The sequence below is a fragment of the Hypomesus nipponensis genome, chromosome 2, assembly GCF_054491055.1.
Source record: "Hypomesus nipponensis isolate SF chromosome 2, ASM5449105v1, whole genome shotgun sequence".
Classification (NCBI taxonomy): domain Eukaryota; kingdom Metazoa; phylum Chordata; class Actinopteri; order Osmeriformes; family Osmeridae; genus Hypomesus; species Hypomesus nipponensis.
In genome coordinates this window covers 22,884,320-22,897,763 of record NC_140362.1, presented here as the reverse complement: position 1 = coordinate 22,897,763, position 13,444 = coordinate 22,884,320, and the positions used below count along the sequence as shown (strand labels likewise).

The window sequence follows — 13,444 nt, the reverse complement described above, 5'->3', positions numbered from 1 at the left end:
TGAACTATTTTATAGAATCTTTGTTTTAAATATAGAATTATTTCTTTTTTTGTATAAAAAAACATGACTGCAGTGTTTAGGACTACATATTAGTCTCACTAACTTTCATGTACAGTAACGAGATAATCAGATTATTAAAAAATACATTCAAATTAAAGTGTACAAGGCTTATTTATTATATTATAGTGTTTGCATTGTTAATGGATGGTATCGGCGTTAATTGCATCACTCTAGGTTTTGGTCTTAACAACCGATGTAAAATGAGCATGTGAATGGCGATACATCTTTTGTTATATTATTTAGTTGCCATACTAGTGAGCAGTGCCACGTCCTTTCTGAGAGCACCGCGAGGCCACCTGCAGCAGGCAGGTATCTACATGAGTCACGTGGTCCGCAGGCTCCAGGTAGCTGCGGACGGAGCAGTAACCTGCAGCCATTACTCTGCTATGAAGCTGCGCGAGCGTTTATATTTCTAACGCAATCAAAAGCCACATACCTGTAGGTGCTCAGCACACCTGTGTGCTTAGGTGTCTCGTCTAGGTGTGGGTGGCATTCTGTATCTCTCCAGGGTGCGTTTGTACTTTCTTTTCGTTCACTTTGCTTGTGATTTGGGTAGTTTCTTGGTATTTATTGTAAAATGACGGCACAGGTAGACTACCTGGTTTTGTTTTTCACGACCACATCTGGCGCGAGCGGGGACCTGTTGGGATCAGATGAGAAGGAGATCGTACAGCTGGTCTGGCAACTGGTGGATCTCAAGAACCAAAACGTAGGAAGTCCAATACTATTTTTGTCTCTTACTTTATCAAATTGTTAAATAAGAGTGTACACTTTTCCCATCCATGATTATTACGTTTTTGGGGGCGCCACACAAAAGACTATAGTTTATAACGGTGTGACTTTGTTAAAAAGCTATATGTTAGCTTCATATAGTCATGGTTCCTCTACGGGTTCATCATTCCGATATTCAATGAACTAAAAACCGGTTTGTGTAAAGTATGGTATGTGTTTTTTCTGGTCCAGTTGGGGAAGTTAAATGAGTTGTTCATAAAACCAGAGCTGTCGGACCGGACAGCTGAGAGCGAGCCGGCGGAGGAAGCATCTCTGGCCTGCCCCTCAGTGACCAACCTCGACAACGCTTTAAGACAGGTATCATATACAGTCTGTGTGTCTTTACATTCTTTGAGTTCATTGTCCTAATTACACAGTTAATAATGCCTTGATCGTCTCTCTTCGGACGTGTTGATATAGACACACTAGTCCACTGTGTTCTCCTAGCCTACACGGTATGGTCACCTTTGGTCCTGCATGTCATTTTGGGAAATGAAACACTGTCAGTAATCCTTCTTTATTGACGAGGGTCACACTATGCTGGAATTGAATTAGTGTGAGTTGTCACTGTTGTAGAAAGTCCGTTGAGCTGATAGATAAGGAGGTGTGGATCTTACTAGACCTGAAGGCAAATGAGAATACTTTACATAATGAGGTTGACGAGAACCTGTCTGGCTGTGCAGCCTCTTTAGAAACAGCCAATACTCACTGTTACTTACTGTTTCCCCAAACCAAAGTGAGTACGAGCATGGCACACATGGATGATGTCAGCAGGTGTCCGTATCTTACCTGTGGCTAATATCTCTCTCTATAACGCCTCTCTTGCAGTTTCATCTCGGATTGACGAACGAAGTGAACAGCTCAGGCACAGGCACGTCGCTGTGTTTGTGTACCGACGGGCCGCTCCACCTCCGCCAAGTCATCCACCCTGAGGCTGCGGGCAAGGTGAGAGCTCGTCTCTGTCACAGACCTCGGAGCCAGGGTGGACCTCAGCCACCGCTATAACCTGTTTGTGCTCACAGAACCACAAAAGAACATGTTATGTCAGAACTTGTACTCCTTTTTGTAGTTTTACACAATGTTGAAATGTGAGCCTTGCTTAAAGTGTAAAGATTGTGTGAAAAAGTTCTTGTTGACCCATAAGGTGAAAGTTGCATAGTAGGTACACACACAAATACATTGTTCTTCCTCTTCATATCAGATTCCTTCGCACCTTACACCAGGGTCGACTCCAAGGGGGGCATACTGTGCCCCCTCAAAACATTATTTTGTTAAAGTATAAATAATAAATACTGGCATTGGCTATAAATTAAATATCAAGATTGCTACGCTTTCCTGCAGAATATGCAGGTCTGCTCTTATTTTGACTCTCATACATGCTTTGTAAATGCGTGTCCCCCTTGTGAAAAAAAAGCCCCTTATTTAATTAGTTCTGGAGCCGAGTCTGCCTTACACCTGTTTGTGTTACACACATCCATTTAGGAGACCTGTCCTGATACGAGTAAATATTTAAATGACGAGTAAATATTTATATGATGAGTAAATATTTATATGATGAGTAAATATTTATATAATGCCAATAAGCTTTCATTAGCTGGCCTTAGCCATCTAACTGTTACCAAGGCAAAAGCCTAGATCATCCTCTGACAAGCTCTTTCAAAGCTGATTGGCTGACTCCCTCTCCTCCAGAACCTTGTGCTTCCAGAGTGCTTCTTCTCTTTCTTCGACCTACGGAAAGAATTCAGGAAGCACTTCCCCTCGTCTGATGCGAAAGGCTTGGATGTGCAGCTCATGGCTGACTGTATCCTTACCCCTGTCAGAACACAGCACCTCTCTCTCCTGCTGTCAGAACACAGCACCTCTCTCTCTTGCTGTCAGAACACAGCACCTCTCTCTCCTGCTGTCAGAACACAGCACCTCTCTCTCCTGCTGTCAGAACACAGCACCTCTCTCCTGCTGTCAGAACACAGCACCTCTCTCTCCTGCTGTCAGAACACAGCACCTCTCTCTCCTGCTGTCAGAACACAGCACCTCTCTCTCCTGCTGTCAGAACACAGCACCTCCCTCTCCTGCTGTCAGAACACAGCACCTCTCTCTCCTGCTGTCAGAACACAGCACCTCTCTCTCCTGCTGTCAGAACACAGCACCTCTCTCTCCTGCTGTCAGAACACAGCACCTCTCTCTCCTGCTGTAAGAACACAGCACCTCTCTCTCCTGCTGTCAGAACACAGCACCTCTCTCTCCTGCTGTCAGAACACAGCACCTCTCTCCTGCTGTCAGAACACAGCACCTCTCTCCTGCTGTCAGAACACAGCACCTCTCTCTCCTGCTGTCAGAACACAGCACCTCTCTCTCCTGCTGTCAGAACACAGCACCTCTCTCTCCTGCTGTCAGAACACAGCACCTCTCTCTCCTGCTGTCAGAACACAGCACCTCTCTCTCCTGCTGTCAGAACACAGCACCTCTCTCCTGCTGTCAGAACACAGCACCTCTCTCTCCTGCTGTCAGAACACAGCACCTCTCTCTCCTGCTGTCAGAAAACAGCACCTCTCTCCTGCTGTCAGAACACAGCACCTCTCTCCTGCTGTCAGAACACAGCACCTCTCTCTCCTGCTGTCAGAACACAGCACCTCTCTCCTGCTGTCAGAACACAGCACCTCTCTCTCCTGCTGTCAGAACACAGCACCTCTCTCTCCTGCTGTCAGAACACAGCACCTCTCTCTCCTGCTGTCAGAACACAGCACCTCTCTCCTGCTGTCAGAACACAGCACCTCTCTCCTGCTGTCAGAACACAGCACCTCTCTCTCCTGCTGTCAGAACACAGCACCTCTCTCTCCTGCTGTCAGAACACAGCACCTCTCTCCTGCTGTCAGAACACAGCACCTCCCTCTCCTGCTGTCAGAACACAGCACCTCTCTCTCCTGCTGTCAGAACACAGCACCTCTCTCCTGCTGTCAGAACACAGCACCTCTCTCTCCTGCTGTCAGAATACAGCACCTCTCTCCTGCTGTCAGAACACAGCACCTCTCTCTCCTGCTGTCAGAACACAGCACCTCTCTCTCCTGCTGTCAGAACACAGCACCTCTCTCCTGCTGTCAGAACACAGCACCTCTCTCCTGCTGTCAGAACACAGCACCTCTCTCCTGCTGTCAGAACACAGCACCCCTCTCCTGCTGTCAGAACACAGCACCTCTCTCCTGCTCTCAGAACACAGCACCTCTCTCTCCTGCTGTCAGAACACAGCACCTCTCTCCTGCTGTCAGAACACAGCTGATACAGAGGAGGGTTCACATCCTGCCAAACTGCTCCATGTCTCCCCTGAGGGGTGAGCTTTACGCTGTCAGCAGAAAACACACACACACACATACCTACTCACACACACCTACTCACACAGATACCCATACACACACACCTACTCACACACACACACACCTACACATACCTACCCACCTACACACACCTACACGCACACAGTTCACAGGCCACAGGGTGTTGGCTGCAAAACTGGAGGTTTTGAAATGCAAATAAAAACACAATGGAGGCGTTTCTCTGAGCCCTGAGAGAAAGACTGTGTTTAGCCAACAGGATCTGCCCCACACGCCCATTACAACAGGACTCTCCTACACACACACACCGCTTCCCCCTCCATTCCACACACACAAAGTCTCACGACCATGTGTCCATCAAACATGTCTTGCTGGTTCCTGTGTGCTCCTTGACGCGTGTCCAGCTCTAGGTGTGAGTGTGGAGCCAGACGTGGACTCCAGCGCTCTGCCTGCACAGCAGGTCCGCAGCATGGCCATGGTCATCCTCGCCCTGCTCTCAGAGCCCCTGTGTAAGGACCACACACCATGCCAAGCCTCACACTGATACACCAGTGCTCTCTCTGAGGGTTAGGGGTTAGCTAGGGTTAGGGTTAGGGGTTAGTTAGGGTTAGGGGTTAGCTAGGGTTAGGGTTAGGGGTTAGCTAGGGTTAGGGTTAGTGGTTAATTAGGATTAGGGTTAGGGGTTAAGGTTAGTGGTTAGTTAGGGTTAGGGTTAGGGGTTAAGGTTAGTGGTTAATTAGGATTAGGGTTAGGGTTAGTGGTTAATTAGGATTAGGGGTTAGGGTTAGTGGTTAATTAGGATTAGGGTTAGGGGTTAAGGTTAGTGGTTAATTAGGGTTAGGGGTTAAGGTTAGTGGTTAGTTAGGATTAGGGTTAGGGGTTAGGGTTAGTGGTTAATTAGGATTAGGGTTAGGGGTTAGGGTTAGTGGTTAATTAGGATTAGGGTTAGGGGTTAGGGTTAGTGGTTAATTAGGATTAGGGGTTAAGGTTAGTGGTTAGTTAGGGTTAGGGTTAGGGGTTAAGGTTAGTGGTTAGTTAGGGTTAGGGTTAGTTAGGGGAACTGGATTGGACCCAGTAAGAATGATCTCACCGTGTTTCTGGAGTGTTTGAACTCTTTCTTGATTCACAGGTCACAAGTTCTGTAACCCAGAGAGGGTCAATGACAAGTTTGAAACCGGCACTTGGTAAGAACATGTCTTTATTTTGATGTATTACATTCTACCATCTGATGTAAGACATGATACTTATGTGTGTGTGTGTGTGTGTGTGTGTGTGTGCGCAGCAGTAAGATGGAGCGTGTGTGTGATAACACAGTGATCAGGGCCAGGGGGTTACCATGGCAATCATCTGACCAGGACATCGCTCGCTTCTTCAGGGGCTTGAACATTGCCAGGTCAGTGTGTGTGTGTGCCTGTGTGTGAGAGAGAGAGAGAGTGTGTGTGTCTGTGTGTGAGATAGAGAGAGTGTGTGTGCGTGTGTGTGAGAGGTATTAATGAATACCACATCAGTAATGAAAGTGCCTGTGTGGTGATGCTGTAATGCTGTGTGTTTCCAGAGGGGGCGCTGCTCTGTGTCTGAATGCACAGGGCCGGAGGAATGGGGAGGCCCTGGTGCGCTTTGTCAGCGAGGAGCACAGAGACCTGGCCCTGCAGAGACACAAACACCACATGGGCAACAGATACATAGAGGCAAGAGCAGCAACCATCACTGCTTCTTATCAACTGTATCAAGCTCCCCCACGCTAACCCTTCTGGACCAACCCCATCTCATTCCTTCCTCCCTGTTTGTGCAGGTGTACAAAGCAACAGGCGAGGACTTCTTGAAAATAGCCGGAGGTGAGACCTGTCACCTGACCCCAACATGTGCTGGTAAAACACACATGACACACTCCTCACAATATCATCCAGCTTGGTCTTTGTGTGTGTGTGTGTGTGTGTGTGTGTGTGCGCGCGTGTGTGTGCGTGTGTGTGCGTGTGTGTGCGTGTGTGTGTGTGTCAGGTACCTCTAACGAGGCAGCAGTGTTCCTGTCTCGAGAGGCCCAGGTGATCATCAGGATGCGAGGTCTCCCCTTCAGCGCCTCCCATGAGCAGGTGTTGGCCTTCTTCTCCCAGGGCGGGGGTCCTGGGGAGGGCGGGGGTCCTGGGGAGGCTTGTGAGGTCAGCGGAGGGAGGGAGGGCATCCTGTTTGTACGTTTCCCAGACGGACGTCCCACCGGCGATGCGTTTGTCCTGTTCTCCTGCGAGGAGCATGCCCAGTGTGCCCTCAGGAAACACAAGGACATCCTTGGGAAGAGATACATCGAACTGTTCAAGAGTACAGCTGCAGAGGTTCAGCAGGTAGGTCAGGGTATGTGTGTGTGTGTGTGTGTGTGTGTTTGTGTGTCGTAAGCTGTAAAAGGGAGGGCTAGGAGCATGGCTGGAGTGAACTGGAGCTGCTGCTCTTCTTGGAGGGTTAGGGTTAGAGAAGGATGTGTTACAACATAGATCAAGGGTTAGGGTTAGGGTTAGAGGAGGATGTGTTACAACAGAGATCAAGGGTTAGGGTTAGGGTTAGAGGAGGATGTGTTACAACAGAGATCAAGGGTTAGGGTTAGGGTTAGAGGAGGATGTGTTACAACAGAGATCAAGGGTTAGGGTTAGGGTTAGAGGAGGATGTGTTACAACAGAGATCAAGGGTTAGGGTTAGGGTTAGAGGAGGATGTGTTACAACAGAGATCAAGGGTTAGGGTTAGGGTTAGAGGAGGATGTGTTACAACAGAGATCAAGGGTGTGACCAACATTTAGACAAGCAAAGCCTTCCAATGGCAAGGGCTGTGTGTGTGTGTTTGCTTTCTCCATCACTGGCTGGTTAGAGTTAGAGTTCTGGTCAATAGAGGGCCTGTTGAGTAAACACTTAACCACTGGTCTGTGAAGGGTTACCCTACAAACACACACACACACCTTTCCACTCTTATGAGAAACATTCTCTCACACACACACAGACAGACACACATATCTTCCCATTGGTGTATCCATTGATAAGCAGTGGGGTATGTCTGAATGGAGGTATCTCTGTGTGTGAGGGAGAGCCAGATGGCTTTATTACCTATCCAGGACTGTAAACACACTTGGGTCCTGTTGGCAACGATCCTGGTCATGTTCTGTTACTGTGTGCTCTATGGGGCTTAAGACTGGCTTGACTGTGTGTGTGTGTGTGTGTGTGTGTGTGTAGGTATTAAACAGGTACTCCTCTGCGCCCCTGATCCCCATTGCCCCTGCCCCTCTGGTGTCTCTCCTGCCCGCGGTGTCTCTCCTGCCCTCCCCTGGGGGGATGAGGGACTGTGTGCGGCTGAGAGGTTTGCCGTACAGCGCCAGCATAGAGGACATCCTCACCTTCCTGGGGGACTTCACCCAGGACATCAGACCTCAAGGAGTCCACATGGTGCTCAACCAGCAGGTAGAGCCCACCACACACACACACACACTGACACACACACTGACACACACGCTGACACACACGCTGACCCCCACACACCTATCCGACCCCCACACACACACAGACACATACTAGCCCTCCTTCTCTCTCTCTCTCCTCAGGGTCGTCCTTCTGGGGATTGTTTCATCCAGATGGCGTCGGCAGAGCGTGCCTTCTGCGCCTCCCAGCGGCTCCACAAGCAGGTGATGTGTGGTCCAGCGGGGCGTGGTGGAGCCCCCAGCCGCTACGTGGAGGTGTTCTCCTGCAGCGCCGAGGAGATGGGCCTGGTGCTGATGGGAGGGTCCCTGTCTCACACACACACACACACACACAGCCGGACTGGGACAGGGCTCAGCCCACCGCCATGTAAGTCCAGACGTAAGTGCTGCTGGGAGCTGGGTGCTTCGGGAACGCAGGGTAGGTGGGGGTCTGTCTGGGAGGGCAGGGCAGGAGGAGGGGGGGAGAGGTCAGAGGGAGATCGTGCCCCCCCCCCCCCCCCCTCCTCCCTCATTCCTCTTCTCTCTGATCTAGAACTCTGGAAGGATGGGGGGTCTAATCTGACCAGGAGGAGGAAGGAACCTGATGTGTGTGTGTGTGTGTGTGTTACCCCTGGTTATTCTCTGTGTGATTTTGAGGGGAGGGGTTGCATGCTGAGGAGAATTCTTCTGTTGTCTTCATCAAGCTGCTCCATGTCAGTCCTCCTACTGCTAGTGTGTCTGTACACGTCCAGCCCCTGCCTCCTCTCTGTGTCTGTGAAGATGGGACAGCTGTCAACAACAGTCCTACTTCTTGTTAGACGATCAGTTCTACATCTGTCTACTGTTTCTTCTGTCTGGTTACAGCCCCATCTTGACACTCTCTTGGCTCAGGTTGGTTCAGGATTTTGATTGGGCCTCTTGTCGCCTGTGGCTGTCCAATCAGAAGGGCTGTGGGCGGAGCTGGTGTCTCCTTTTCTCTGAGCGTGCTCCCCTGCCCTGCCAGGAAACACTCAGGAAGAAGCAGAGACCAAGGGGAGCAGGGACAGTGATGCATTGTGGGCCAGACAACTCCCAGAGACACACCTTGTAGAGAGCTTGTCCCTAGACACACACACTCACTTCCTCCCTCACTTTAACAGCACAGCGGCGTGGCAGGCAGGTGTTAGGGTTAGGGTTGTGTGGGTTAGGATTAGGGTTAGGGTTAGCCTAACCCTAGGGTTGTGTGGGTTGTTAGGGTTGCATGAGCGCCTTGGGAACAAACAATGACCACCGTGTAAAAAGAACAGTGCTGAGTGCATCTCTTCTCCATTCTCTCTGGATCTACCCTGCTGTCCCCCCCCCAGTCCTGTCTCACCCTGTCCTCCCCCCCAGTCCTGTCTCACCCTGTCCTCCCCCCCAGTCCTGTCTCACCCTGCTGTCCCCCCCCAGTCCTGTCTCACCCTGCTGTCCCCCCCCCAGTCCTGTCTCACCCTGTCCTCCCCCCCAGTCCTGTCTCACCCTGTCCTCTCCCCCCCAGTCCTGTCTCACCCTGTCCTCCCCCCAGTCCTGACTCACCCTGTCCTCCCCCCCAGTCCTGTCTCACCCTGTCCTCTCCCCCCAGTCCTGTCTCACCCTGTCCTCCCCCCCAGTCCTGTCTCACCCTGTCCTCCCCCCCCAGTCCTGTCTCACCCTGCTGTCCCCCCCCAGTCCTGTCTCACCCTGTCCTCCCCCCCAGTCCTGTCTCACCCTGTCCTCCCCCCCCCAGTCCTGTCTCACCCTGTCCTCCCCCCCAGTCCTGTCTCACCCTGCTGTCCCCCCCCAGTCCTGTCTCACCCTGTCCTCCCCCCCAGTCCTGTCTCACCCTGTCCTCCCCCCCAGTCCTGTCTCACCCTGTCCTCTCCCCCCCAGTCCTGTCTCACCCTGTCCTCCCCCCCAGTCCTGTCTCACCCTGTCCTCCCCCCCCAGTCCTGTCTCACCCTGTCCTCCCCCCCCCAGTCCTGTCTCACCCTGTCCTCTCCCCCCAGTCCTGTCTCACCCTGCTGTCCCCCCCCAGTCCTGTCTCACCCTGCTGTCCCCCCCAGTCCTGTCTCACCCTGTCCTCCCCCCCAGTCCTGTCTCACCCTGTCCTCCCCCCCAGTCCTGTCTCACCCTGTCCTCCCCCCAGTCCTGTCTCACCCTGTCCTCCCCCCCAGTCCTGTCTCACCCTGCTGTCCCCCCCCAGTCCTGTCTCACCCTGTCCTCCCCCCCCAGTCCTGTCTCACCCTGTCCTCCCCCCCCAGTCCTGTCTCACCCTGTCCTCCCCCCAGTCCTGTCTCACCCTGTCCTCCCCCCCCAGTCCTGTCTCACCCTGTCCTCCCCCCCCAGTCCTGTCTCACCCTGTCCTCCCCCCCAGTCCTGTCTCACCCTGTCCTCCCCCCCAGTCCTGTCTCACCCTGTCCTCCCCCCCAGTCCTGTCTCACCCTGTCCTCCTCCCCCCCAGGCTTGTCTCCTCCTACATATGGCTTCACGCCAGCCCCAGCCATCCTCTCAGCAGAGGCCTCTGCCCTCTACCCTCCCATTGGTCAGATGCTCCTGGGTCCCCGCCCTCTGCCCCCTGGACACGCCTACTACCCCGCCTCAGCACAGCTCTACATGAACTACACTGCATACTACCCCAGGTAGAAAACACTGCACACTACCCCAGGTAGAAAACACTGCACACTACCCCAGGTAGAAAACACTGCACACTACCCCAGGTAGAAAACACTGCACACTACCCCAGGTAGAAAACACTGCACACTACCCCAGGTAGAATACACTGCCCCCCCCCCAAATTCCCCAGTGAAGAACTGCCCCCACCAAAAATACCCCTGAACCATCCCAGGAAAACTACAGCAAACCCTATAGCTTTTCATAGGAGAAGGACTCCAGAAGGGTAGTGACAGAGCAGTCCTCTCACAGAGCAGTCCTCTCACAGAGCAGTGCTCTCACAGAGCAGTGCTCTCACAGAGCAGTCCTCTCACAGAGCAGTGCTCTCACAGAGCAGTCCTCTCACAGAGCAGTGCTCTCACAGAGCAGTGCTCTCACAGAGCAGTCCTCTCACAGAGCAGTCCTCTCACAGAGCAGTGCTCTCACAGAGCAGTCCTCTGACAGAGCAGTCCTCTCACAGAGCAGTCCTCTCACAGAGCAGTGCTCTCACAGAGCAGTCCTCTCACAGAGCAGTCCTCTCACAGAGCAGTCCTCTCACAGAGCAGTCCTCTCACAGAGCAGTCCTCTCACAGAGCAGTCCTCTCACAGAGCAGTCCTCTCACAGAGCAGTCCATGTCCTCCTGCCTTCACCTTCACACATTCCTGTTCTTGTATCGTGCTTGTGTGTTCCTTCCTCCTGGTAACCTCCCCCTGCCTCCAGCCCCCCAGGCTCCCCCACCACGCTGGGGTTCTTCCCCCCACAGCTCTCCTCTCCGGGGGGCCTGGTGCGCATGCCCAGCCTGGCCTACAGCGGTGGAGTCAAGGACTTGATCAACGCCGTACAGGGATACCAGGTGTGTTTGTGTGTTGAGCTCCAGTCACACACCTTGTCTTTCAGCTGAGGTATTCAGATGTGCTGTTGAGGGTGTGAGCTGCCAGGAATTCACTGGGTTTGCCCCGTGGCTGTTAAACTAGTCTATCAGGTCTCCTCTCCCTGTTCCCTCACACTCTCCCTCTTTCTCACACACACTTGTCATTGCCTGTGTAGACTTGATTTGGCATTGGACTTTATGTTAACCCCACATACAGTCAAAGGAAGGTTCTGTAAAAGGTTAAGGATGTACAAAACCAGATAACTGTCATTATAGATACGCGCACACACACACACACCTAGACATACACAGCGTGTCCTGTGTGTCTAGATATCAGCATGTGTTTGTTTGTACTTCCCCACACACCACAGTACGCTACTGAGGAGGGCCTCGTGCACGCTCACGGGCACGTGCACGCTCACGACCCAGCACGGACTGTGGTAACCCATCCCAGAGAGTGGTTGTGTATATAAGGGTTCTGAGGCAGGTGAAGGTAAGGATGGAGGGGGGGGGGGTACTAGGGGTCACAAGCCTGGGGGCAGGGGTGTTTCCAGGGTTATAGGTCGACACCTCCTCCAATCACAGACCAACAGTCAGAATCAGCCCCTGACTGACAGCTGCAGGAGCCAATTAGAGGGATGCTCAGTCCCGAGGCTACCTCTGTGATTGGGAGACATGCGCCTAGTAGAGGAAGCACAGCTGTGATAGGATTGTGGTCTTGGGACGCTCTTCAGTAGGGTGGAGGGGCTGCTAGCAGCGTGGTAACTGCAAGGGGGAGGGGCCGCTAGCAGTGTGGTAACTGCAGGGGGGAGGGGCTGCTAGCAGCGTGGTAACTGCAAGGGGGAGGGGCCGCTAGCAGTGTGGTAACTGCAGGGGGGAGGGGCTGCTAGCAGTGTGGTAACTGCAGGAGGGAGGGGCTGCTAGCAGCGTGGTAACTGCAGGGGGGTTTGGTGAAGCTGGCTCATGGAGGGTAGGCTGGTGATGGGTTAGGGACAGTAGATGGGTACTGTCTCTGGTGTTGGTGTAGATCGCCACAGTCATGTGAAACACAGGACCCTGAGCTAATCCCCCTGTTATGTCTCCTCCCCTATCTCCTAACCCTAACCCTCCCAGAGCCTGGTGGAGTGTGTTCCTCTGCGGGGGGGTTTGCTCGGTCAGTCAGGCAGTGGTGACACTCTGCTGCCGCCTCTGGTGAAGCCGGCCGGCCGTGTTCCCTCCTGGCTGGGACCAGCTGCAGGACTACCACACCCAACAACTCCTCATGGATTTTAGGCCAAATCTAGATTACAAAAAATATTTAGTTGTTATTTATATGCTTGAATTTTTTTAAATTTTGTATCAAATGTATGTGGCCCTAGCCAAATAGCAGCTTTATATATATATTGCACAGTGTATTTTAAAAAGCTTTGTAGAAATTTCGTATTATAGTCACTAATATACAGTCACCACTATTTAGTCAGTCAAACATTCAACAAGTATGTATTGATCTAGTTTAGGTTTAGATTCTAACCCTTCTATCTTTGTGTGACTGTGTGAGAGTGAGTGAGTGAGAGACAGTGTGTCAGAGAGAGAGGGAGGGAGAGAGCGTGAAAGAGAGAGGTGTCTCAGATTATCATGCATATTTTATATATATTATTTCTGTTCATCCTTAAATTTTGTTAATGTTATACTTTTACCAGTTTATGTTACATTACACTGTTATATATGTAAGAAGATTGTATTGAAAGCTTCTGTGCATGAAGAACTTAGTAGTGCGCCTTTCATATGTTTACAGACATGCCAAATACAGATGCACTGCTAACCAGCCAGATTACCAACCTAGCCTCAAGTGCCTGGCTGACAAAATACATGTAGCACTGTAGGGGTTGTTTAGCCAGTCAAATTCCTAACTGAATACAATCACTATACATACAAGGATTTATATCCTGTACCAAACCCTGTACCAAACCCCTGTCTGATGTCTGGGACAAACCACTGCGTAAGAGTGATGCCCCTGTGACCTTGTGAGTCCACCTGAGGGGTAAGACCAGCTCCTAACCAGGGGCTCAGGTCACCTGCTGGGGTCTCACTAGTCTGGAGGGGCCTGTTCTCTCTACCTCAAACCTTAACCCTCCCCCACAGCTGAGGACAGGGTGTTCAGCTGGGGGAAGAACAGGGGAGGGGGGCTGAGACTTACCCATGGCTCTGAAAGAGTTTCAGGCTGTCTGCAGTGGTGACTTACCCAGGTTCTGCTGGAGATGATGCGTTACTGGAACCTGCTGTGACCAATAAAGAACATGTGAAGTTCGAACTGGCTCATCTCTCTTTTCTCACACAGGGTAGAGCTAACTGACTGGAG

The 13,444-nt window shown here is 51.8% G+C and overlaps 1 protein-coding gene across 4 annotated transcripts; it reads left to right on the top strand.

Moving 5' to 3' along the window:
* The first annotated feature begins 460 nt into the window (after window positions 1–460).
* esrp1 (epithelial splicing regulatory protein 1) lies at window positions 461–13,396 on the top strand. Of its 4 annotated transcripts, none has more exons than XM_084669089.1 (16): window positions 461–769; window positions 1,024–1,149; window positions 1,660–1,776; window positions 2,521–2,632; window positions 4,562–4,666; window positions 5,287–5,341; window positions 5,440–5,550; window positions 5,713–5,845; window positions 5,950–5,992; window positions 6,156–6,493; window positions 7,368–7,592; window positions 7,733–7,976; window positions 10,047–10,224; window positions 10,956–11,088; window positions 11,478–11,599; window positions 12,220–12,357. In XM_084669089.1, exons 1-15 carry the CDS (start codon window positions 638–640, stop codon window positions 11,577–11,579), a joined length of 2,154 nt encoding a protein of 717 aa, XP_084525215.1. In that variant the 5' UTR covers window positions 461–637; the 3' UTR covers window positions 11,580–11,599; window positions 12,220–12,357. The 4 variants fall into 4 exon arrangements, with proteins under 4 accessions (XP_084525215.1, XP_084525214.1, XP_084525213.1 ...); XM_084669088.1 differs by having other exon boundaries at window positions 7,733–7,988; XM_084669087.1 differs by lacking the exon at window positions 11,478–11,599 and having other exon boundaries at window positions 12,220–13,396.
* The last annotated feature ends 48 nt before the right edge of the window (window positions 13,397–13,444 follow it).

Bases quoted from the DNA above. Each gene is read 5' to 3' on its own strand.
- esrp1 (XM_084669086.1), top strand. From the start codon at position 638: ATGACGGCACAGGTAGACTACCTGGTTTTGTTTTTCACGACCACATCT. The intron at 5,551-5,712 runs GTCAGTGTGTGT...GTGTGTTTCCAG, and splicing joins AGGGGCTTGAACATTGCCAG to AGGGGGCGCTGCTCTGTGTC. The intron at 7,989-10,046 runs GTAAGTGCTGCT...CCTCCCCCCCAG, and splicing joins ACCGCCATGTAAGTCCAGAC to GCTTGTCTCCTCCTACATAT.